Genomic DNA, 24,972 nt, shown 5'->3' on the forward strand with positions numbered 1-24,972 from the left:
GAGGACTCACCCTGGTTGACAGGTCTGCATGCTGTGCCGTGGCTGAGCCCCTGGTCCCTCCCGACTCTGCTATGACACTTCCGTGGCCTGGGCGCACGGTTAAGTTTCATGTGCACTCAGGAACCACAGAGCTGGTCTAGATCCCTCATTTACAGGGAAAAGAATCTTGGGTTCGGAGGACTTAAGTGCATTCCCTACGGTTATTCAGTGTTGCACAAATAAACAAAAATACCGAAAACCAGAACAGGATACCACTTCAACCTAACAGGATGACTAAATCATAAAAAAGGAAAATAGTAAGTGTTGACAAGGATGTGGGAGAAACTAGAACCCACACCCACTGCTGGCAGGAACGTAAAAATGACTCAACACTGTGAAAATCGGTATGCAGTTCCTCAAAAAGCTAAACACAGAATTACCACATGACCCAGCAATTTCACTGCTGGGTTTTACCCAAAAGAACTGAAAGCAGAGTTGTGTTATATCTATACGTGCACTGCAGTATTATTCAACCTTGAAAAGGAAGGAGATTCTGATACCTGTAACAACATACATGAGCCTAGAGGACAAGCTGCTGCGACACGAGAGGGGTCATCGCCCAGTCAGTACAGTTTGTATGTGGTGTGAGGAAGGGGTCTGAGCTAGGTGGTCTCTGAGGTGGAAAGTTTCTCTAAGTCTAAGGGCCCTGAATCTCAGGAACACTGGGCAAGCTTGTCCAGGCCAGAGCAGTGGAATGCTGGTTCCAGTGAGGTGAATGGAGACGGCATCTGCTAGGCCAGAGGGCACAGGCTCCTGGGTCCTCGTCCTTCTCCGATCTCATTTGGGAGGCCTTTCTGCAAGTGTGGCCAACAGGCCCTGCACCAGAGCCCTCCGCGGGGCTCTTGGCCCACCCACACCTACCATACTGAACCCCTGCAGCCTAAGGAGGGAATCTGTTTTTATTTTTAAGACCTTTCCCTCGGTTTTTCATTAAAATTCGAGAACCTCTGGCTATTTTTAATGGCTCTGAAACGTGTATTTGAATTTTCTGATAATTACTCAGATTTTTGCTCTTAAATGGGCCTTCTCTAGAGAAGCAATATAACGTAAACAAATGATCTAGGAATGGCAAAAACAACATTTGCATTTAAACCTAAAACCCATTATTTCCTTCAATTGAGTAAGCAGTAGGTTATGGTATAGTTTTTAAAAAACAAAAAACTGACCGTCCTGTATGTGTGTGTGACTTTGTCTTAGGGATTCATGGGGAAGGGTCCACCTTTAGCACGCTGTATGGCCTCCTCCTGTGGGATATAATCTTCATGGACGGGATACCAGACGTCTTCAGGAACGCCTACCAGGTACTCAGGTTACGCTGGGCCAGGCGCACGTGCTTTGTAGGTGAGCAGACGCATCTGATTCCTGCCCACCCGTGTGCCGTGTGTCTGCAGCCATCAGCAACCTGTCAAGTTCAGTCTTTGGATGGTGATAATCCTCTGTAAGAGTTTTTATTTTAAAGTCAGACTCCTAGAATTTAAAATGTTAAGTCTGTTAAGTTTTGAACTTTAACCTACTTGTTGATTGACCTTCATCATTCCGCTAGAGACTGTTCATGGGTTTCTTTGGCTTCAGCCCTCACTGGGCTCCTGTTGGGGCCCACAGCCTCATGTGCACTGTGAGTGCCACTGACGTAGTCAAATAAAAGCTCTTTTCACAGATTGTTAAACTAGTGCAATAAGTTGCTTTTATGTTAAATTACTTAGATCGTTTTTACCTGTCTTTTTAAAAAAAAAAAAGCGTCCATTTAATCAGATTGGCCAGCTTCCAAATTGTACAGGTATTGAGTGTTCTTATGATGAATCTGGTGCTTTCCAGGCACAGTATGAGGGCTTCTTTTCCCTGCGACACAGGCCTGCCCCCTGGACCTGTGTACAGACAGCTTCTTTGCGAGCAGGGGACCGGCCATCGAGGCCAGGCTGCAGCTGATTCACAGCGCCCCTGTGGAGAGCCTGCGGGCCTGGGTGGCAGCCGCGTGGCAGGCCCAGGAAGGCCGAGTGGCTTCCATCGTCAACTGGGATCGCTTTGCTTCTCTTCAGCAAGCTCAGGTGAGAATCTGCAGCAGGATTTGGTCAGAAATCCTGTCTATACATGTACATGCATGTGTATACATGTATCTGCATGTATGCATGTTTTTATGCACGCGTGTAAGATGTGACTGTATCCGTGCCTACATTTATGTATGTAATAATACACTAGTCCAGATGCCACCATTCTTGATAGGAATGTGTCAGGGCACAAAATAAGACTAGTCACGCCTTCATCCCCTTAGGTGACAGCCTCTCTGTTCCCTGACCTGTGACCCTCAGCAGGGAGGGCGCTGTTCCTGTCCCTGCAACTACCTTTGCAAGCCATCACTGCCCTGTTCCTGTTTACACCAAGTCCCCTCTTTCTCACCTGTTCACCAGGGTTTTCCCAGCTGGACAGAAGTGTAACTGATTTCCAGTGGGCATTTTAGCCAGTGGCTCTGGAGCCCTGGCACAAGCAGACCACCACCTGAAGGCCTTGGAATCCATTTCTGTTGAATTACACAGTTTTCTCCCATCTCGTGATCAGTGGAAGTATTTCAGGATCCCTGTCACAGGGAATGGCTAACCATCCACGTATTTTGTGTGCAGGATCTTGTTTCCTGCTTGGGTGGCCCTGTCCTCAGTGGTGTGTGCAGGCGCCTGGCCGTGGACTTCCGGCACTGCCGAGGGGGCCTCCCCGACCTGGTGGTATGGGACTCTCAGAGTCATCGCTTTAAGGTCAGTTGAGCTAAAATGGAAAGTCCTATTTCTCTGATAACTTTATTAGCAACTTAAAGAGAGGTTACTGTCTAGGCATGATTGTTGGTAAGATTGAATCCCTTGAAAGCTCATATTCTGTGTCTCCCTCTCTCTGCCCCTCCCCCACTCTCTGTCTGTCTCAAAAATAAACATTAAAAAATATTTTTCAACTGTGTATTCAGAATCAACTTACTAATTCTCTACCAGGAACTGCCTACTTTGTACTGAATACTCAATGAATTTCACCCATGTATATTTGTTTTATATACGTAAGTACAGTAATACAGTAGAATATTTAGTTGTTAGTGAAAACCATTCTGGCTTACTTGGCTCTTCTGTTTCAAGAGAATACTAATAACTTTTTAAAAACTTATCTTCCAGCTGGTGGAAGTTAAAGGCCCCAATGATCGTCTTTCACATAAGCAAATGGTCTGGTTGCATGAACTGCAGAAGCTGGGGGCCGAAGTAGAAGTCTGCCACGTGGTTGCAGTTGGAGCTAAGAGCAAAGGCCTTAACTAAGAGCTATGGAATTGGGAATATCTGGTTATACATGGATTGAAGATTTTCAAAAGCATAAAGCATTCTTACATTTTACTTAACTTTGTCAGTAATAAACCTGAGAGTTTAAGATTGATTCATCACTGTACAGTGTCTGTGTATCATAAACTTTGTCTTGGCTTGAATGTACTCACTGATTCCGCATAGCAGGTAATGAACTTTCTAAAAGGATCAGAACCAGGATGACTGGTGGTTCAGTTGAGTGTCCAACTCTTAATTCCACCTCAGGTCATGACGCCAGGGTCGTGGGATTTGAGCCCTCCGTCAGGCTCCACAGGGCTCGCTCTTTCTCCCTTTACCCCTCTCCTTCTCTCAAAATAAAAAATAAGAAAAATACAGAACCTTCATGACCATTTCAGGAAATGGATGCATCTACGTTTTTACACTAGACTTGAGAAAAAGCTGGAAAATATCCAAACAAATGGGATGTTTCACAGCTTTTGGTCTTTCATAAAAGTAGCATATACCGTGTTTCTAAGAAGTATGTGGGCGACCTGTATTTAGGTTTTCTATAATGCTCAGATACACTCAGCTGTTTAACAGTCTTGTTTTAGGATTATCTAAGAAAGGTACAAACTGAAATTCTGATTTCTCTGGGAATTAAAAAAAATTTTCATTAAATTCCCTAACTTAAAACATCTGTCAGTGCTTGCTCTAATTGGGCCTAGAACACCAAAGTAATGAACAGTCTTTATCAAAGGCCATTGTCTTTCTCGTTGGGAACATCCCTAATGACTAGATGAGGGTCAATTTTCTGTAGACAGTGTCATCGAACAGGGCTACTTATCGCCGTTGGGAGAGCCTTAGGCAGAGCAAAGTGGATGGTAGGAGGGCAACTTACCAGACCCACAGGGCCAGGAGTCAGGGGCTGAGACCCAGTATCCCCACAGACTAATTCTCAGAACTTCTTGGGGAACTGTTACCCCCTGAGTTTGGTAATTATTTTTTCAAGTTTCTTTATTTTGAGAGAGACAGGCAAGCAGGGGAGGAGCAGAAAGAGAGGAGAGGGCATCTCAAGCAGGTTCCTCACGGTGAGCGCAGAGCCTGATGCAGGGCTGGAACTCATGAACCAGAGATCAGGACCTGAGCCAAAATCAAGAGTCAGACACTTTAACAGACTAAGCCACCCAGGTGTGCCAAGCTTGGTAATTTATTGAATGGAAGGCCAAGTGAGGGTATAGTTTATTAATACCCACACAGCCTTCACCACAGCCAGTTCTAATCAATGTTAAAAATGTTAAGGGGCGCCTGGGTGGCTTAGTCGGTTAAGCGTCCGACTTTCGCTTGGGTCATGATCTCGCAGTTCGTGGGTTCGAGCCCCGTGTCGGGCTCTGTGCTGACTGCCAGCTCGGAGCCTGGAGCCTGTTTCAGTCTGTGACTCCCTCTCTCTCTCTCTCTCTGACCCTCCCCTGCTCACGCTGTCTCTCTCTCTCCTAGAAATAAATAAAAACATTAAAAAAAAAAATGTTAACTGATCACAACCTTGCTTTAGAGCAAAGAGGTTGAATGGACGACATCCCCACAAGTATGGCTGGAAGAAAATGGCTTTGCTTCTTCAATCCCTACGTTCTCGTAGAGTTCACATTGATAACTAAACAACCAATTTCTGTGGAAATTTTATTTAGCAGTCAAAATTTCCTTCACATTCATCACTGCTAAACAAGATCTCTCATCTTCCTGCTCATCCTACTTTAACTCAAGTCGTAATTTTAGGCACAAAGGTTTTAGTTTTCTCTCAAAATCAAGTTCTAACTACTTGAGGTTACCGTATGGCAAGCAGATTGTGTTGAAGTTATGCTGACTAGTTTTCACCCTCTGTTAGCACACAATACACTTTTCTTAAATAAAGTTAAGACATTTTTGGTTTTAAAACTGGTTTCCATCATAAAATAACAGTTAAGACATTGTACATCTTTAAGTTCAGTACTAGAAAGTTCCAAACTGTCTGGAGCCCGTGTGGTGCTCCATCGGCACAGAGGTCGCTCGCGGGGCTGTGGGGCTGGAGAGTGTGAAGCGCTCTTTGGTGCAGCGTCCATAAACACACGGAGGACTTCAGTCACCACCACATCCTGTTTGCTAGCAGAGGTGCCAGACAGCTTTAGAATGGCCAGGACTTAAAGCTGTTAACGGTTGTTTTTCATATTATGCACGATAAATTGTGGCACAATAATGATAGAACAACCATCCAGCAAAAATAAAAACTAAAAGCCATATTTTACTACATTTGATTATCATACAAAAATAACATTTTCTATTTTAAAACAGTATATTAATAGTACCTAATCTTTTTTAAACTTGTAAATTAAAAAAATTACCAAAAGAGTTGAAATAAATGTGTGAGGGAACAGAATTATAGAGAAATAAATGCTCAACAACCCCTCCCAGACCCCCCAATTTAGAATGATTTGTAATAAGACAGATTAATCAAAAAGGGAGAATTATCATACTTTCAATGGCAGGATATGCTGTGGGATTTTAAGGGGATTGAGACTGGTTTCAATAGTAGTATAAAATGTGCTATTAAAGGCAACCGTGCTATTTATATACATAAACTGAAAAAGCCCTTATTTTCTAGGCAACAAGCTGGCAAAAACTGGGTTTATCCGTAAGACAAATTTCCTAAGACATTTTGTAAGAACTTCTGTCCGTTTAAGTTCAGACATCAACTTTAAAAAGGTGAGTAAGTCAAACATTTTGAAACAGCTATTCATTACACAAAGCATGCTGCTTTGAAAAAACTGGTTTTGGAAAAGAAGCTAGCCACTTCACTATAAAACTTTTCTAAAGCTTAAGATGGCAGTTTCAGAAACAGCCCAGTTTGAAAACCTCCATCGTGTACACAGGCAACAGGGTGGGCACAGAAGTGAGGGGGGGGGGCACAAANCTGAGAGAAGTACACTTTTATTTCTCCTGTTGGCTAAATCTAACCACTAAGAACTCTGTTGGCAGGAGGAGGGAGCTCTGTGCAGGTGGCCTCGGACCATGATCTCATTAGTGATTTCCAAGGGAAAGTGCCAACAAGTTTACCAGACTGGAAATACTGGCCAGAAGTGCCCCAAATCCCTCTGAGCAAACCCTGTATTTTGGAGGGTGGGCTTCGGTGCCAACAGCACTGGCTCCCGCTGCTGTCACACCAACACTGACCACCCCACAGGCCTGCTGCGTCCTCATGGACTTTCAGAGGGAAGGAAATGTAGTTTTGGGGACTCCTGGCTATTGGTATGAAGCTCAGCGGTGAAAAGGCTATTTCCAATATGCAAGTTTTTAACACCCTGATTTTAAAAACTGAAAGCTGTGTTTTACTTTGTGTTATACAGACCTCAATGTCAAAGGCACTTCTAAGTTTATATTATCTACAGCAAATGCTTTTAAAGTCAGCAGTGCATATCATTTTATAGTTAGTCCTGGGAAGTTAAAAGCAAACTCATGATTTTAAAACACAGTGATCTACGGTCCCAAACAAGGTGATCTAAAATAAATTATGGCCTTGGAACACTGAACCCTCAGGTGAGTTCAAATAGAATAGAAAGTGACCAAAAAAATACATCAATACCTATTAGTGCTGACAGAATGCTCTTGAAAATAGACTAAATGTTAACTTCTTAGCTTTCCAAATGCCTGCTTCTTTGGGGTGCTAGGCTGAGGATCAGGCAACCTTTAAAGGCTGGTGAGAGAAAGTGGATGCAGACAAAACTGATGTCACAGACAAAACCTGATTTGTTTGCTCACAGTAGTAAGAGTAGGGGAATGTCTGCCTACAGATCACCTGAAACTGAGCCAGACCAAAAATGACAGAAGATAGAAAAAGAAAAGGTCATTTAAAAAAGAATTGTGAAGAAGTGTTAATTTGTTTTTAAATATTAGTGCAAATTTCAACTGTTATTCTGACATGTGAAACTATTAGAGCCTCAAACGCCTAAGGTTAGCAATTCTGATTCGGAGGAAGTCCGTTTGTGGCTCCCCTCAAAACGTTCAGAAAACGGGCGTTTAGTCTTCGTTTGCCAGCGTCTCTGTAGATAACCAGATTTTGGCCCCACTCAAGAACTTGCTCAGCGGCGTTCCCGAAATGCTCCGCCGGCACAGGTTGCCCACAGGAGAGAAGGGGAACGACGAGGACAGGAACTCGGGTGTCCCTGCTGCCTGCGGGCCGCCCACCCGGAAGTACATCCGGCTCTGGTCTGGCTCCAGGCAGCGGGCCTCCAGGGGGCCGGCCCGGTGCTGCCGCAGCGTCCTGCGGAGCACATCCACCTCATCGGCCAGCAGGGACAGCCTATGGAAGGCGGTGATGAAGCCCCCGAGGCTGATCTGGGCCTCGGGGACCCAGCGGAAGTAGCACAGCTTCCAGAGTTTGACATGTGTCCCGGAGACGTGCGGCAGAAGGGCGCCGTGCAGGTCCACCGGCCGGGAGAACCACTCTCGGAGATACTGTTCCACCTCAAGGGCCCGGCCGCTGGGCTGTGGAGGCTGCTCCGGCTTTCCCTTCAGGATCAAGGAGTTTCTCCTTGGGACCAGGTCCTGGTCGGTGACGATCCCGTTCTTCAAGGAAGCCGGCATTCCCCTCAGCGTGGAGCTGTAGCCTTTCTGGACAGAAGAGAGATCTCAGCGTTACCTCCCCGGAGCCTCCCCCTTTGCAAAGACAGGAGAGGCTTGGTAGCAAAATAAACTTGGTGTGAGGACAAAAGGAAGGAATGGCGGCCATAAGAAACATTTTGTTCCTCACTTGCAACCCTCCTCCCTATCCTTCTCTGTGGGACTTCCACTAGCTAGCAGCCAGCTCTGCTTAGGCCATTAGTGCTGGCCTGTCTGTCGGCGGGGAGGGGTACATCTTGTTCGTTATTCTGCCAACGGGAAGATTTCTAAGACTTCCGGGTTAGGGAGAAATCTAGGACCTGGCTGATTCTAGAAAGAAAGGCAAGTGGATGGGCTTCAAGAATGGGGCCTCCCAGGCTCTGTGGGTCTCAGTCACCAAGAAGAAAAGTCAGGGCATGGTCATTTCAGTTACAAAGCGAAATGATCCCTCAAAATCTGCACTGGCAGTGTCATCAAGGGAAGTGACTTGGATCTTAATACTCTATGTTCCAAAAATATGACTTTGTTAGGTGTGAGCAATCACCATGTTTCTCTTGTTGGTGTGTTTTTATATTTTACCTTCGTCCGTTTGAAAGCCTTCACAGAACCATTCTGTACACAGGGCATGCTCTTTCCGATGTACAAGGGGTTATGGAATAGAGTGCAATCCTTTGCTGTAAATTGGAGAGACCAGTCCCAAACTGAGGGGAATTTTAAACCCTTTTCATCACCCAGCTGGATATTTTTGCTTATAGCAAATTCCTGCAAAATATTTGAACATTTATGAGAAGATGACAAATGAAAGATTTTCTCATTATTATTATTTTTTGAGGAGTCATTCCCTAAGTGGAATTTTCTGGACTGGCACAACTCTAGCCCCCTGGGAGCAGCATGTTTTGCTTTGAGAGAAGAGACATTCCTGGCACCTCGAATCAGAGGGACATCTCACACCCTATGTTAGCAACGAGAGCACCTTTTCTTCCAGAAGCCACCAAGGATGCTGTACCCTCTGAGCAAGTAAAATTTCACAAAGCCATACACCATAAAATCTTAAAGGTGTCCCAGTGACTTTTGTTAAGTGTAGCATTTTACTGAGTACAGGATACATTTACGCAATCACCTGCTGGGTACAGAACTTGGTGAGTAGATGTGCAGGACGACCTGTGCATGGCAATACACCGCCGTCTATTGTACCTCATTTTCTAAGTGCACAGTCACACGTCATAGTAAGGTCATTATCCAGTGACCTTCAGAATCTGAACCACAACTCAGGAGCAGGAAGGAGGGAATCCACACCCTCTGCACACACAGTCCTGGCATTTGGCCACAACCACGAAGACTACACACTGAGGCCAGGCCTCTTGCTCCCAGGAGCCTGCCTCTAGCCCATGGTGGGCTCAGGCGGCCTGCTGACGCAGTGCCACAACACTGCAGGGGGCAGCCCACTGCCTCTGTGTGGAAGAGGTGAGGCACATCAAACCACACAGCTGTACTCAGTGACGTGGATAAAGAGGCCATTGTCTTGGCTGAGGGACAAAAGCAGGTTGGCACACCACTTTATGCAGGTTAGTTCTCTGGAGAGTCCTTGGATGGTGGGAGAGGACTGATTCTTATTTTCTGCTCTGTACTTTTTAGTATTCTCCAAAAAACCAAGAACTTGTTTGGAAATTAGAAAAAAGGCTAATACTCAATATTATTAGTAAAGAAGTGCTGTGGTCAGGACACCAGCTCCATGCCACAGGTGTGACCAAATATGAAACCTATGTCGTAATGGTGGCTTGGGGCCAGCAGGAAATAGGTAAGCTACCTAAAAACACAAGGCATTTTACAAAATGTCCTTTTGTAATCAAGTACCCAGTATAATAAAATAATTTTTTACTTAAAATTTCATCATATATATGCATGTAGAAACAACCCATTTGCTTTAAAAAAGATAGTATTGTTAAGAGTGGTTTTAATGGCCCTTCTAGAAAAATATATAAAACAGTCATCTTTTTTTTAAAATGTGAAAATTAAAAATGTTGGTCTCCAAAGATCAGATTTTCCACAAAGAGTACCTGGCCATGAGCATCTAAGGTGGCCTCAGAAAAGAAGGAAATGTCCTTACAGAAGGGACTGGGTAATAAGAACAGTGGTCGTGCTCTCAGGAGCTTACATCAACAGCCCGTTTCCCAGGAGCCCTCAGGCGGCACTGATGGCCTTCAATCTGGCTGTTACATTAAATCATAAGTATGAAGAGCTGAGAGCCAGAGGGATCCATGCTAGTACTCACTAGAAAAAGCTTTTGGAAAAGGCCAGGTTAAAAAAAAATAAAAAAAAACACTAGAGCATGGACCAGGGAAAGCAGATGATCTACTTTTTCTAAAGTCTACTTATTTATTTCGAGAGAGCAAGAAAGAGAGCATTGATGAGAGGGGCAGAGTGAGAGAGGGAGAGGAGAGAGAACCTTAAGCAGGCTCCTAGATGATGTGGGGCTTGAACTCATGAACCATGAGATCATGACCTGAGCCAAAATCAAGAGTCAGTTGTTTAACCAACTGAGCCACCCAGGTGCCCTCAGATGATATACTTTTTAAAAATATTTAACTTTTATTCCTGCACCGAAAGCTATTTGTAAACTTATCTTGGCACATCCAGAATCCAGCCAAGTAGCAGGGTGTAGTGTGTGTCTCCAGGATCCAACCTGGGCTCCACAGAGTCCTCTACTCAGTGCCTGCCCAAGGCACTCACTGCAGTCACTGGGACCTCAGGGCCAATGTACTGGCATTTTACGTTGAATGTTCTATGTCTAACAAGGCTATCTGATTTCCTAGCCTTATGTGCATTCTGAAGGCTCACATGGTGTGTGTCTGTGTGTGTGTGCGCGTGCAAGCATGCCCAGGGGTGGGCATGGGCGTGTGCACGGGGCAGTGAAAGGAGAGGAGTATGACGGGCAGGCAAACACCACCAGGTGCAGTACAGTCTAAAGCAAAGCAAGGGGCACAAACCTGATGATGCCCAGCGAACAAGGAACGAGAAGGAGCACGTCAGAGACCATTTAGTTTAGGAACATACAGTCTCCCACATTTCAGGGGCCCCAGACTACCACTGTCTGAGTACAGTACTGGGAGAGGTTACGTTCTTTTAGGGAAGCACAGAATGTATTTTATAAAACTTCCTTCACAAACTCTCTGATCAAACATAAAAACGCAATGGCAGTGTTGAGTTTCTCTGACCCTGAGTCCCTGGAGAGCAGCCCCGCTGAGACACGGCTCCCCTGCTCTGAGGTAAGACCAGGTCCACCTCCCACCCGTCTCCCTCCTCTCATAACAAGCCCTGGGCCCCTTCCTTTTCTTTGGGATGTTCCTCATTAATACAGGTCTCCCTATTGTAATAGCCTGAATGAAATCATCGCCTTAAATGTCTAGTGCACTTTGTCTTTCACATCCACAATCCAGAATAATTCATTTCTTTAGCAAACAGTGAAGCACAATGCTTCACTGTTTACAGATGAGGAACCTGGGCTCACTATTCTCCCAGACCAGGGCCAGGATTCAGGTTTCCCAACCCTGGGCAAGACTCACATTACACCAGGCCACATCGCCTGGACCAGGGCCTTAGTGCCAAGGCTGAGGACCGCAAAAGCTGCCCTTTCTGTTTCTCTCTGTGGTTACTGCAACATTTATCAGCTGTTCCCAGTGTCGGTTCAAAAGTGGGTGAGCCAGAACCCAGGGTTCTGAAAGGTTCTACCAGAGGCAATCAGAAGTTAGCTTCAAGTTTGGCTTGAGACCCTCCTTAGTCATGATTCTTCCTCTAGGTCAATGAACTGTGACTACAAACTGAACATCCTACCCAACAGGACTGCTGTGTGGCACGTGGGACTGGTTCTGAGGCTACCTAAGCAGCTAGTACCTGCCGAGAATGGAGTCTAGCACCAGGCCTGCCCTGCATCTCTGACATTCCTTCTCCACAGAACTCTTGAGGAAAATGTTCTTGCTTTTGTACAGCTTTTATTCTAGGAAATAAAAGTCCTCAAACAGGACCTTTTAATTACTCATCTGGACAGCCTAAATGTCAAAATATAAATATAAAAGCATTTAGGGTGATTGAAATAATTTACATCTTTGAAAACGGTTTTTTTTAAATTGCTACATACCACATTTTCTTTTTTATTTATTTATTTAAATTTATTTTTGGCAGAGAGAGAAAGAGACAGAGCGCAAGCAGGGAAGGGACAGAGAGGGAGAATCTAAAGCAGATTCCAGGCTCTGAGCTTAACTGACTGAGCCACCAAGGCATCCCTCTTTTCTTTTCAAGCAGGCTCCATGCCCAACGCAGGGCTTGAACTCTGGGCCTTGAGACTAAGAGTCGCATGCTCTACTGATTAAACCAGCCAGAAGCCCTAAAAATGGAGTTATTATGAACAATGTACATCAGAGAAAAATACCTAAAATGCTCAGTCATAAAAATGAAATAGCTTTCTAAATTTTTATGTTTTTATATAGTTAATTCAGGAATTACAGCTTAAAATGGTAGCTTCAGATTGTTTTAATTTACATATTAAAAAATGCAGCTAATTGTACTTCAATTCTATATCAACAAAGTTGTAGAAGAAAAAAAGAGAAGTAGCTATTGCTATAGCATCACTTACCGTGCTTTGTTTCACCCGTTGGTGAGGAGAGTTGAACAGGAAGGTGCCAAAAAGGGAGATGTGGGTGCTGTCGTACAGCACGGCCAAGTAGGTCTCTGAGAACTCGAAGGCCGCCGGGTATTGTTCCAACAGCTGCCATGTGGCATCCAAGAACAGCAAAAATAAGGGAGACTGGCACATACAAACAGAAAATGGGATGATTTAATGTCCTTCAGTTGTTCACATTTATTTCCAAACTTACTGCTTTTACTAAGGAAGAGAATAAGAAAACAGCTAAGCTTAAAACACCTGGCTCCGTGGCTAAGCCAAGGATATGCAAATAGGTTAAACCAGCTCATGTCAAACCTAAGAAGTATGTTCAACTGTGATAAACATCACAGCCCTTACTTGCATAGTATCGCTGAAATGGCAAAGTAAACAGAAGGGCAAGTGTCACCGTATGAATGGGGGATATTAAAATGTGATTAAGCTTATCCTGGAAATAATTCTTTAGAATGTTGAAAACAAACAAAAACAAAAAACCAACAATCTCAAACCAAAAAATAACTTCTGTAATTAGCTTTTGGTGCACCATGCAGGTCAGCAACCGGAAAACGTCCCAGTTTCAGAAAACAGTTGGCATTAGCCTGTAGGTCACATGGTGGATCCCCAAGTACAGCAGCTGATGACAGCTAGTGTATCCTGGAGTCCTAGCACCTTTTTTAAAACTAATTAATTAATTTATTTATTACTTCACTTATTTATTTATTTCAAAGAAAAAGAGCGTGAGAGTGGGCAGGGGTGGGGCAGAGAGAGACAAGAGAATCCCAAGCAGGCTCTGCCCTGGCAGTGTGGAGCCTGATATAGGGCTCAAACTCACGAACCATTGAGATCATGACCTGAGCAAAAATCAAGAGTCAGAGGCCACCCAGGCACCCCTAGCATCTTTTAAGTGAAGTATTCACTGTTGAGATTTCCTCAGATGGCAGTTTATATTGTTCAGTCAGCCGGTGCTTCTGAAACAACCACATCTGTGAGATGCCTGCGGGCCTTTCACAGGCTCTCCTACCTCTGCATCCGTGGCAGCCACTGTGCCCGCAGTTGTTATAAAGATGTCCCTCTCAAACCTTCCACTCTTAACATATGTGCCCCATTTTAAGAAAATGTGATATTCCAAAACTGATTTTTTCAAAATACCTGATGTGCTCGTTATTTGCTTTGCAGAGGGATAATACAGCATTTTATCAAGTACTTCTCAACTTGGAGAAATTCAACAGACAATTTTTTTGGAATTTTACTTGTATAATTACAATTATCTGCATAAGTACATCAATTTGGACGCTAATCTCGTTAGTCTTGGACTAAGGAAGCAAAGCGGTGCTAAATGCAATATTTAAAATGCCTCCGGGTCTCTTTACAGAAAGAACAGCTCTTCACATGACAACGTGAATTTTGCCTTCTGTATACTAACAGACTCACAATAAGCAATGAGATTGTTACCTCTTTCTCTGATCGCTTTAAGTGGTTGCACCTGTCCAGGAACTGATATCCAGCCATTACCCACTCCTTCTGGATCAGACTCTGAAATCCAGTAATTGTCCTAAAATGGGGATCCAGCATCAATTGAACAAGAGAAGCTACCATACAGCTCAAGTCTCTTCCCTCCTCCTCTGTTAAGAAAAATGGAAAGAAAATTACTACATAGAAAAACACTGAGAGAGAAAGGGAAGGTCAAGTGGATACTACATTATTCTCTGCTTGGGCTGCCTTCAAAATAATCCATGTTAGGAGAGTTCAGTGGATTCCAGCAACTCTAAAATATTATAGACTTTCAGCTCAATCAGTGTTTAATGGGAAATAATCTTTTATATAGGAATATTTTCCAGATAATAGAGCAGATTCCTCACACTTTTTACATTTCAGTAGTTTGGGATGGAAATTTTTCAAGAGTCCAGTCTTCTGTTCCCTAAGAACATGAATTTTACTACTGGCAATTCCACATGGTGACTCAGAAGTGAACAAGGGGAATGGGATTGTCCACCGCTGTTTGAAAAGGTGGAAAATATTTTCCTCCCGTCTGTTATAGCTGGTGTCTTTTTCAATAATGCCAGTAATATCTTGATATGAAAGCCAGCCAACGAAATCAGAAAAAAACTATACAACAGTATCCCTTATGATTAGATTGTAAAAGTCATCAATAAAATAGAAGCAAATCATATCATCTCATGAATGCAAGAATTTATTCCAGGAAAACAAGGGTGGCATCTGACAAAGTAACACTTCAGATAAATAAAATAACTGGCAAGAATAACATAATCATCTCATTAGATGCATAAAAAGCCTCTGTGTGATAAAAATCCAAAGTTCATTCTGGATAAAAACTCTCAGCAAACTAGGAAGAGTACTTCAACCTGATAACTTAGAGTCTAAGAAAGCGTAAAACCGACATCATTCTTTAATGATGGCAACTCCTGTAACTGAGCAATTTCCCACTTCTAAGTACCAACCCACAAGAAATAAAAAAGTATGTCCCCACGGCGACTTTTACATAAATGTTCACAGCAGCAGAATTCATAATAGCCACAAAATGGAAATAACTCAATGTCTGACAATGGGTAAATGTATAAATATAATGCAGTATTTATAAAGGAATACTATTCAGAAATAAAAAGGAACAAACTGCTGATACATGCTACATGGATGAACCTCAAAAACATGTATGTTAAATAAAAGAAGAGGCAACAGATCACATATTGTCTGATTCCCTTTACATGGGACATCTCGGAAAGCAAATCTGGAGAAACAGAAAGCACATTGGTGGTTATCTGGGGCTGGGGCACAAGGAGTATTTTGGTGTGGTAAATAATTTATAAAACTGGGCTCTGAACTCTATACTCTGTATAGGTACTAAAATTTTTGATTTCCACATTCAGAATGGGTTTATTTTATAATATGCAAATTATACCTCAATAAACTATTTCAAAAACACATTCTAAATAAAGTGTTACTAAAATGCAGGCTTAGTATCTCTTCTAACCTTTTTGAATTATACAAATCCATCGAGACATGTGGTAAGTAGGATTTTTGCAATAGGATCAGAACACCCGCTGGCTGAGAGGAGAAATTACTGGATTGCAGGACTCTGAATTTATTTGTGAATTAAGAAACTCTGATGGCATCAGTTAACGATTACTTGAAATAGTAACAGTACTCTTTTTCCCCCCTAAGGGTTTTAAATATCTTCACTTTGCTAAAGTCTGTTAAATTTGACAGTTGATAAAAATACTTTTGTAAGCTTCAGTAGCGTAGTATATTCATAAACTATGCAACATGAAATATATTATAAAATAAGGTAGGTAGTACATGGTTTTTTAAACTATATCAGTAAGCTTAGAAATTCTGTTAGCTGTTAAATTTATTTAAATGATTATCCTTCACTTAACTGAAACATTTTTATATTGCACTTTACTCCTACTAAACATTAGACAAAATTCAGATAATTGGCTATTCTTTTTTTAATTTTTAAATTTTATTGAAATCCAAGTTAGTTAACATATAGTGCCAATTTAATTTTTTTTTTAATGTTTTATTTATTTCTAGGAGAGAGAGAGAGACAGCGTGAGCAGGGGAGGGTCAGAGAGAGAGGGAGTCACAGACTCTGAAACCGGCTCCAGGCTCTGGGCTGGCTGTCAGCTCAGAGCCCAACGCGGGGCTCGAACCCACGAACCACGAGATCATGACCTAAGCGAAAGTCGGCTGCTTAACCGACTAAGCCACCCAGGCGCCCCTATAATTTCAGTCAATTTTTTGATACCCAACTATTTCTGTAGAGTCCTATCTAGCATATCCAGAGGCATTTAAGTTGAAATTTGTATGAATTCAAAATGTAGTAAGATTACATAGGAAGGATGATCTGCCAAGACTAACACTCTGTATGACTGTCAGGAGCTGTGACCCAACCCTTCCCACAATACAGGAAGGCAGGCTTAACACTGGGCAGAAAACCAGACTCCCTTCTACCTGTGGTCTTTGTGGCAGAATCTGTAGTGTCCCAGGTGGGCTAGGAGTAGTGTCATCTACTTGCATGCGGACAGTTACCATGGTGGCTAGCATGGTGATCAGTATTTTCAGTAATGAATTACCTTGCAGGACTACAGACAGACGCTTGCTCTCTAGCACATACACGAGTTCTGCTGCATGTGTAAGGAAAGCCCTGAAAAGAGAAAGGGAAAAATACTGTTAAGAAAATAAAATTTCCACTATAAATATTTCTTTAAAAGTACTTGAAATCAAGCACATCTAATCTTTCGCTATACTGTGTTCTCAATAACCTTTGCACCTTTCATCAGCATTTAAATGACTCTTCAACAGAGTATGCTTGATTTTTCTATCAGGGAAATTCATTAACCCTTTTATAAAAAGGGTGCTGATGTACAGGACATTTTTGAAATCGCAAAACACAGAGATGGAGAAGGGGACACAGCTCTGCAGGGGCAGCATGAAGGGCCTTTGCGGTGATACAGTAGTTTGGTATTGTGGCTGTGGTGGTGGCTGATGGATCCACACATGCAATAAAAATGCACAGAATACCCACCCCCCTCACACACATTGGTGAAATCTGAGTAAGGTCTATATATTACACCACTGTCAATTTCTTGGTTTTGATACTATATTCTAGTTATAGAAGTTGTTACCACTGGAGGAAGCTGGGTGAGGAGTCTGTGGAGCGCTGGACTGTTTGCATCTCCTGTGAGTCTATAGTTATTCAAAATAAAAAGTTAAAAAAAAAAAAAAAGNATAATATAAGTGATTATATTAATCACATATAATAAAATATTATATTATAATAATATAATCCTTTGAGAAGACATGTTACAGTTCTATAAAAAAAACAAAACAAACACTCCCCTGGCGGATTTCAGGGAAGTCCTGGAGAGTCTAACCACCTCTGCCTCCTAAGAGTCAGTGGTTCCCACCTTCCTGGTCAGCCCACCCCCGGATTCTGGCACTCCCTACTCACAGCCTCCTGACTGCAGACCCGCCCTCCCTGCTTTTCTCTTCCCTCCCCTGCTGCCAGAGCTGCTTCTCAGCGCATGGATTCTGTGAAGACGGCAGGAATGAGGGCACCTTCCTGCAGGGCTTGTACTGCCCTGACTCAGTCCTGCCTGGCCTGTCTCAAGACGTCGCTCACCTCACAAACTCCAGGCTTTAGTAACGTTCCAATTACCAGATGGTTGATGATAATTCATGTCACTGTGCTTTTTTAACACACCATGACTCTCTCCAGCTCTCCTTCCAGGCAAGCGCCCGCTCATCACTGCAGACTTGCCACATGGCCGCCTCTCCTGGCTCCCAGGTAACTAGGACTCTGTGCACACTTCAAGGAGGACTCACTTATGCCAGAGATGCTTTCATGTGAGTCATCCCCCGGGGCACAATGAAAGTGCCTGAGAAGCACTTCCTCAGACACATGTATTAGAATTTGAGGCCACACAGATTACAACATGGCTCTGTTTGAAATCCATGTCAAGTCCCTTATCTCAAAATATAACCGTGTGCATTGAAATCTTAGGAAGTTTGTCTGTACAGGTAGCTCACTGTTCTCCTTGGCACTTTCCAGAAGTATCTTACCATACCATTCATGATTTATTTCAAAGTGGTTTAACTGGTTTATTTTTTCCTCCAAAACAAAAAAACAGTTTACACTACATTTTGTAAGAGCGTCTGATACTGTCACACAAGAATATTACAATGTGCCTCTACTTAAATAGATCTATTTCTATATTTTCAAGGACTATCATTTTTTCTGACATGCCTCATACAATAGCGTATCACCCATTCACTATATACATATATATATATACACACACATATAATATAAAAATGAAATTACCATCAACGCATAGGTGCTTAAGTTTTACAAAAGCCGCCTGTATTTCTTGGATATTAGGCAAGGTCTTATCCAAATCTGATTTGTAAACATCACTTCTCTGTGGATGACTTTTAGTTATTGCATTACAAATCCTAATAAAGACAAAATCCTTGAGTCATTCATTCATGCCACATATATTTTTGGAAGACCTATTATGAGCCAAGGCACTATTCTCAGAGCTGGAGATAGATGAACAAGACAGGATGGGCCTCTGCTCTCACAGGGCTTCTATTTTTGGTGGTGGTTGGGTAACCAAAAGTTAACAGGCTGTGGTGAATGCTGTGGGTGGCATAACTGAGCGAATGCAGGCTAGTTCAAGTCACGTGGTCACAAAGGCTCTCCTGTGGCGGTAATACTGATGCCAAAACTCAAATGACTAGAAGTCATGCTTCTGAGGGAAAGTGTTCTAGGCAGAGGGAAGGTAAGGGCAAAGGTCCTGTGGTGGACACAAGCTTGGCTGTGGAGAAACACAGAGAGGGTCTGAGATAATATGTCTAAGGAGAAAGGCACGGAGAGATGTGATAACAAAGAGAATCTGTCCTACTTATGAAGACAGGATAGCTGAAAAAATAAAAGGAATTAAAACAATTCTCAGCTTAATAAAGTTAAAACATTACAAGTGCTACTGGCTTTGAGGGTTTAGAATGAACTCTAACCCAGCAGTGCTGCTGGCTTCCCTCTAATAGAAGCACCTCCCATGTACCCTCCCCCCCAACCCCCCTCTTCCCGTGCATCTAACCAGCAGACGACATGGCAGTGAATACTGGGCTTGGACCGTGACAGGACAGATAGATCATTTCAAATGTGACCAAGGTAGATAACCCATCAGGGATTATTCAAATAACAGTCCTTTCCTGAAGGGTCATTTGAGGGTCACTTGTCATTTGCTTCAGCAAATGTGCCTTTCTTCAGTATGGCACTGGGGGAAAAAAACTAAGATCTGGCTATAGCAATAACAGACTGTGATATATAATTTGAGGCTCTCTGAGCCGGTTTTCTAAGATCTGTTCCTTTGTTCCTCATTTATCTAGTAAGTATTGAATAAACATTCAACATCACAGGTATTTCTTGGATGCTGAATGTACAATGGTATGTAAAACATAGTCCCTTGAGCCCAAGAAGCTTAGAGCCTAGTAGCAAATATAGGCAGTTATCAAACTGTAACACATATATGCAATTAAAGACTGAAATAAGTGTTATGAAGAAAAGTTAAGAGAGCCATAGAGAATGTATAACTTGAGGGCTGATCTAATTTAGGAGGTAAAGGAAGGCTTATCTTCAGGAAGTGATGTTTGATATGAAAGAGAAAGAACAAAGGAGTACAAGTGGGTAGGGCGGAGAGTGCTGGAGAATAAGCATGAAGACAGGCAGCTCAGAAGGGAACAGCACAGGGGCGCCTGGGTGGCTTAGTCGGTTAAGCATCCGACTTTCGCTTAGGTCATGATCTCGCGGTTCGTGGGTTCGAGCCCTGCGTCGGGCTCTGTGCTGACTGCCAGCTCAGAGCCTGGAGCCTGTTTCAGTCTGTGACTCCCTCTCTCTCTGACCCTCCCCTGCTCACGCTGTCTCTCTCTCTCCTAGAAATAAATAAAACATTTAAAAAAAAAAAGAAGGGAAAAGCACAGGCAAACATTGAACATCAGAAGATGGGAAAACCTAGGTAAAAGCAAAGTCCAGGGTGGCCAGGGCCAGGAGCCACAGGCATGGTAGTGGATGAGACACGGAGGGAAGAAGGGAAGAAATAAGGGCACCCTAAAACAAAATGGTAGGGGTGGAGCTGGGGTGGACACATAGAGTTTGTAAGGTTTCTAAAAAGTGAAGTGACAGAATTTGATGCTGGACTCAATGTGGGGAAGGAGGTGAAAGAGAATGTGTCCAAGAAGACTCCTGGATTTCTGAGAGCAGGCTGGGAGAACGTGTGGTGCTCATATGCTGGCGTCTGGTTTTGGACCACAGTGAGTTTAAAGGGCCTCTTAGACTTCCACATGGAAGATGTCACATTGGAGATAAAATCTGATGGTTACTAAAGCCATAAACACAGGTAAACTTCTTTAGGAAAGAAATACAGAATGGGAAGAAGCAGTGGCCTGAGACAGATTCTAGGTAATGTCTGCAGAGGGCAGAGTCCTGGTGAGGAAGAGGGGCTTCAGGAAAGTGGAAAGAAGCAGGACTCAGAGGGCTTTAGGGAGACACTGAACAATAGTGATGCCCACTGAGAAATGCCTACTGCTGTAACAATGTGGAGATTACTAGTGACTTTAGCAGATGACGCTAAACTTGTATGTGGTAGCTAATTAAGACCACCATTTAAGCTACTGTGACTCTGTAGACCTACGACACACTGAACTACAAGAAAAGTCTGATTTATTCTAAAATAGCTCTGCTGGAAATCATCACACTTTGCAAATACGTTCAAGGCAACACTGTTATACCAAGACGTGAGGAATGTAAGAGTCTGGAGTGTCCTGTAAGTCAGAGAATTAAATTTTATTTAGTATAACTTAAATGTTAATTTTAATATATTCACATTTCTTTCAAAATGGTGATTCTTGTATAGACTATATGCTAATTAATAAAACTTGCTACTTTCCAACTATTTTCAAGTCGTCAGGAGTTTAGTGTATTATTTCTGACAACTAAAAATGTCTAAAGTAACAATGAACATTTCTTGATTACCTCTGGTCGATTTTCCTCTGCTGCAGCACATCTTTTATGAGGGCCGTTCGCACGAGAGCACTGCCATTTGAGTGGCTCCAGCACCAGAACTAGGAGAGAAGCAGAGCCTTTGTGTCACCGGGGAGAAAAAGATGACATCGGTATGAATGAAATCCAACAGACAGTACTTACGGGCATCCTTCTTCCAACAAAAGAATGGGAAAAGATCTTTAGATCTTGGTCGGCTAAAGAACTTGGCACTACAAAGTATTCTGGAAGGCTGGAGAGGAAAAAGCAAACCGTGACATAAGAATCCTGTGCTTTAGGCAGGTAAGTGTGCTCTACAGACCCATATATAATTAAACATGTTTATCCCCATTTAATGTGCCCCCTACTTGGTGGCCACATGGTAGGCACCATGGAGGACAAAGTCGACCCTAGACATCTCTGTCTGAAATACGTGTGATATGGTTAATTATCACGAAATTTGTATTTGCAGCGGGGGAAATATTCAAAGGAGACGTCTAAAACATTCTCCGAAATGATTATTAATCAAACTTGTATTCAGTTTCTGAAATATATCTACCTTTGTTCTCTATGGGTAAGGACTCAAGGCACCTAAAACCAAACCCTCAAATCTACCAAGAAGCTTAAGCTCCGGGGGCACCTGGGCAGCTCAGTTGATTAAACATCTGACTCTTGGTTTCAGCTCAGGTTATGATCTCATGGTTCATGAGATCCAACACTGTCAGTGGGATTCTTGGGATTCTCTCTCCCTCTCTCTCTGTCCCTCCTCCACTCACAGTCTTTCTCTCTCAAAATAAATAAATTAACTTAAACAAACAAACAAAAAGCTTCAGCTCCTAATCTTTACTACCTTCTAACCTATTCCATTCCCAAAAGACACACAGACTCACTGACTGGACGGCAGTCATTAGTGGGCAAGCTCAATACACTGTAAGACAGCTTCCTTTCTCTTTTTTTCATCTTTAAGAGAGAATATTCATGAAAATATTCATGAAAACAGTTTTTTATTGTTTATTTTTAAGCTTATTTATTTTTGAGAGAGAGATTAGAGAGCAAGTAGCGGAGCTGAAATCAAGAGTCAGCCGCTTAACCAACTGAGGCACCAGGCCCCCATTATGAAAGCATTATTAAAAATAAATATTCCATTCACTGTAACTTGAAAGTTATTAGCAGAGTGATTATTATTCAGAAGAAGTCACTTCCAGCTATAAATAAGGCTGTAAAAATGGAGCTTACCAAGTGGATATCATGTAACCTTCGTTAATAGAACAAACTCTCCATCCGGAAGCACCCGTCCTCTTGATTTCTCGGTCCCAGTCTGAGTACGTCTCAAAGAGTGGAGTCTTTTGGCTGCTGCCACCACCGGCCCCACTGCCGCCTCCTGAGGGTATTCCATTAATATTACTGGCTAAAAGAAAAAGCAATACTATTAATTTTGTTTCAACGGTCACATTTCATCCCACATTCCCTCTCCTCTCTGGGCGCTTCCTCTGTCAGGAACATGCTCAGACGGGGTGTCTCTGCCAGATGCTCCAACTGCTCCCAGCAGTCCTGAGAAAGAGGCAACCCTCTTCTTGTCAAAAGAACTCATTTTCCTCATCCAGCTCCTTCCTGACTTCTTTAGCACCGCTGGTTTTTCTGTCCTTCTACTGGCTCTATCTCTTCCGCATTCAAACACAAATAAGTCACCATGACTTTGAACAGACTTTCATCTGACCACGCTGCACCACTCCAGCTGCCGGGCTATACATTTTCCCTCCTCCCTGTTACTGACCACCTTCCCAAATGATGAGCGATGCCTGCTGCCCAGATCTCCCACTTATTTTCTCCTTCTCAATGGTCTTCCATCCTACCATTCCATAGAAACCATTCACGAGCCTCCCTCAGTCTCCTACCCTCAACTGTGGTGGTAAATTCAAGTCATTGCTCATTTTCTCCACATTTTGCCTGGAACAATGACTGCATCCAATAATCTCTGTTCTTGTCCAAATCTTTCATCCTTCTGATACTGATGTCTCAACCCTCTCTATGGCTCACTATAAAATTCTTGGTCTCCTAGATCAACTCAGTTTTCCTTTGATAAGCTCACAAGTGCTCCTTGTTCTCCACCAGAGGGCCACCCCATCTGGGGATCTCAGCAGAGTGCCTACACTTGAACTTCCTTAGCAAGGAGCCCTCTGTCATCAAGGAGAGCTGCTACCTGCCGGGAGATGCCCACAGCCTCAGGAGCCTGCAGAATGACCAGAGAGAAAGAGGGCATCACAGCAGTCAGTCTCATCTATCCTGGCGATCTAGAGTGACAGATGGCATGATCTTTTCTGGTCCCCTGTCTCACCACTGCAAGCTGCTGACATCCCTGACATGTGCTGCACTCAAACCAGCCTGGAGCCTGCCACAAGACATTTCCCCCCAAATCATGCTTTCATAATCCTTCATAACCCTTGCCCCAGATTTTCCCCTCATGCTCATTTTCCAACTTCCTCAAGCAAACCTACATGGTTTTACTTAAAAAGCCCTTGGATAATTGACTTGATCTTTATGTCCCATTACTGCCTAACCCTCATTCTCTCTTGTAGCTGCAGAAATCCCTCCATCATCCCATGAACACTCCATGCCCATTCCTGTGGACTATTTAACACCTGGTGCAAGACAGGTATCTTCTGAGAACCTACCATGGGCTAAGGCCTGAGAATTTAAAAGTAAGGTTTTATCTCTGTCTTGAAAGCACTAACAAGACAGAAGAGGGTGAGCTCAGCACCAGTCACAGTGAGGTGGACATACGAGTGCAGTACAGAGGAGTATGCCCCTGTACTCCCTGGAGTATGCCCAGGAGTACTCCCTGGAGACGAAGGCTGGGGCAAGAGAGGCTTCAGGACTTGACCACAACTGTTCAGAGTCCTAAGGAATGAGCCAAACATTACCAGATGGCTGGTGAGGAGGTAGGCATGCTGGGCAGAGCAGAACACAAAACACACGGTATAACTGTAAAACACCAAGGAATGAAATACAGTATGCTAGAGCTTTAGGGATGCAAGGGATGGGGGAAGAGAGGCTGGAAAATTAGATGGGGCTGAGACTCTTAGTCTGTGCTGCCCCAAATAGTAGCCACTAGTAACATATGCTATTTAAGTCAAAACAAAATTAAATTGAATTAAATTAAAAATGCAGTTCTTGGGGCGCCTGGGTGCCTCAGTCGGTTAAGCGTCTGACTTTGGCTCAGGTCATGATCTCACGGTTTGTGGGTTCGAGCCCCATGTCGGGCTCTGTGCTGACAGATTCTGTGTCTCCCTCTCTCTCTGCTCCTCCCCTGCTCACACACTCTCTCTCTCTCTCTCAGAAATAAATAAAACATTAAAAAAAAATTTTTTTTTAAATGCAGTTCTTAAGTTGTACCAGCCACATTTCCAGTGCTCAAGAGTCCCATGTGGCTAGTGGCTCCTATACTGGACAACACAGAGGATTTCCATCCCTGGACAGTGCTACTCTAGATTAGAAAGGATTCTGTGTGATTACCCAGTGACTGATTTTAGCGGGGCTTGTTTAAAATACAAATGCTAAAGCTAAGCACGTAGCTGGCCTTTTCCGCATCCAGAGCCTTCTCCAGAGTAGGTCAGGTACAAGAACGTATGAACAGAACTTGGGAGTTGTAATCTCTCCAGGACACAGAATGTTCGTGGAATTTCCAGGCAATCCTCACTTTACACAGTGTTCCAGAGCATCAATAACCACAGAAAGCTATTCAACATTAGACTATCTAAGTAATTCATCATATGATCAAATTAAAGGGGAAATAACCCCCATATTATCAGTTCAAAGTGCAG

At 43.2% G+C, this 24,972-nt stretch overlaps 2 protein-coding genes across 2 annotated transcripts in view; one reads left to right on the forward strand and one right to left on the reverse strand.

Annotated features, from left to right (window-relative positions):
- The window catches only part of FAN1 (FANCD2 and FANCI associated nuclease 1), a 32,404-nt gene extending 28,966 nt beyond the window's left edge, over nucleotides 1-3,438 (forward strand). The window contains exons 11-14 of the mRNA XM_077762408.1: nucleotides 1,237-1,340; nucleotides 1,890-2,084; nucleotides 2,655-2,783; nucleotides 3,186-3,438. Of these exons, the coding sequence (XP_077618534.1) occupies nucleotides 1,237-1,340; nucleotides 1,890-2,084; nucleotides 2,655-2,783; nucleotides 3,186-3,323 (566 nt within the window). The 3' untranslated portion in view covers nucleotides 3,324-3,438. The remainder of the gene's footprint in view (nucleotides 1-1,236; nucleotides 1,341-1,889; nucleotides 2,085-2,654; nucleotides 2,784-3,185) is intronic.
- A 2,805-nt stretch (nucleotides 3,439-6,243) lies between these two features.
- MTMR10 (myotubularin related protein 10) overlaps nucleotides 6,244-24,972 on the reverse strand; it is a 52,161-nt gene continuing 33,432 nt past the window's right edge. The window contains exons 7-16 of the mRNA XM_077762420.1: nucleotides 22,388-22,559; nucleotides 21,317-21,404; nucleotides 21,146-21,234; nucleotides 18,434-18,564; nucleotides 17,235-17,295; nucleotides 16,683-16,753; nucleotides 14,041-14,210; nucleotides 12,562-12,732; nucleotides 8,511-8,693; nucleotides 6,244-7,943 (exon numbers count right to left, since the gene is read on the reverse strand). Of these exons, the coding sequence (XP_077618546.1) occupies nucleotides 7,350-7,943; nucleotides 8,511-8,693; nucleotides 12,562-12,732; nucleotides 14,041-14,210; nucleotides 16,683-16,753; nucleotides 17,235-17,295; nucleotides 18,434-18,564; nucleotides 21,146-21,234; nucleotides 21,317-21,404; nucleotides 22,388-22,559 (1,730 nt within the window). The 3' untranslated portion in view covers nucleotides 6,244-7,349. The remainder of the gene's footprint in view (nucleotides 7,944-8,510; nucleotides 8,694-12,561; nucleotides 12,733-14,040; nucleotides 14,211-16,682; nucleotides 16,754-17,234; nucleotides 17,296-18,433; nucleotides 18,565-21,145; nucleotides 21,235-21,316; nucleotides 21,405-22,387; nucleotides 22,560-24,972) is intronic.

This window comes from Crocuta crocuta, unplaced genomic scaffold (genome assembly GCF_008692635.1).
Source record: "Crocuta crocuta isolate KB4526 unplaced genomic scaffold, BGI_CrCroc_1.0 scaffold93, whole genome shotgun sequence".
Classification (NCBI taxonomy): domain Eukaryota; kingdom Metazoa; phylum Chordata; class Mammalia; order Carnivora; family Hyaenidae; genus Crocuta; species Crocuta crocuta.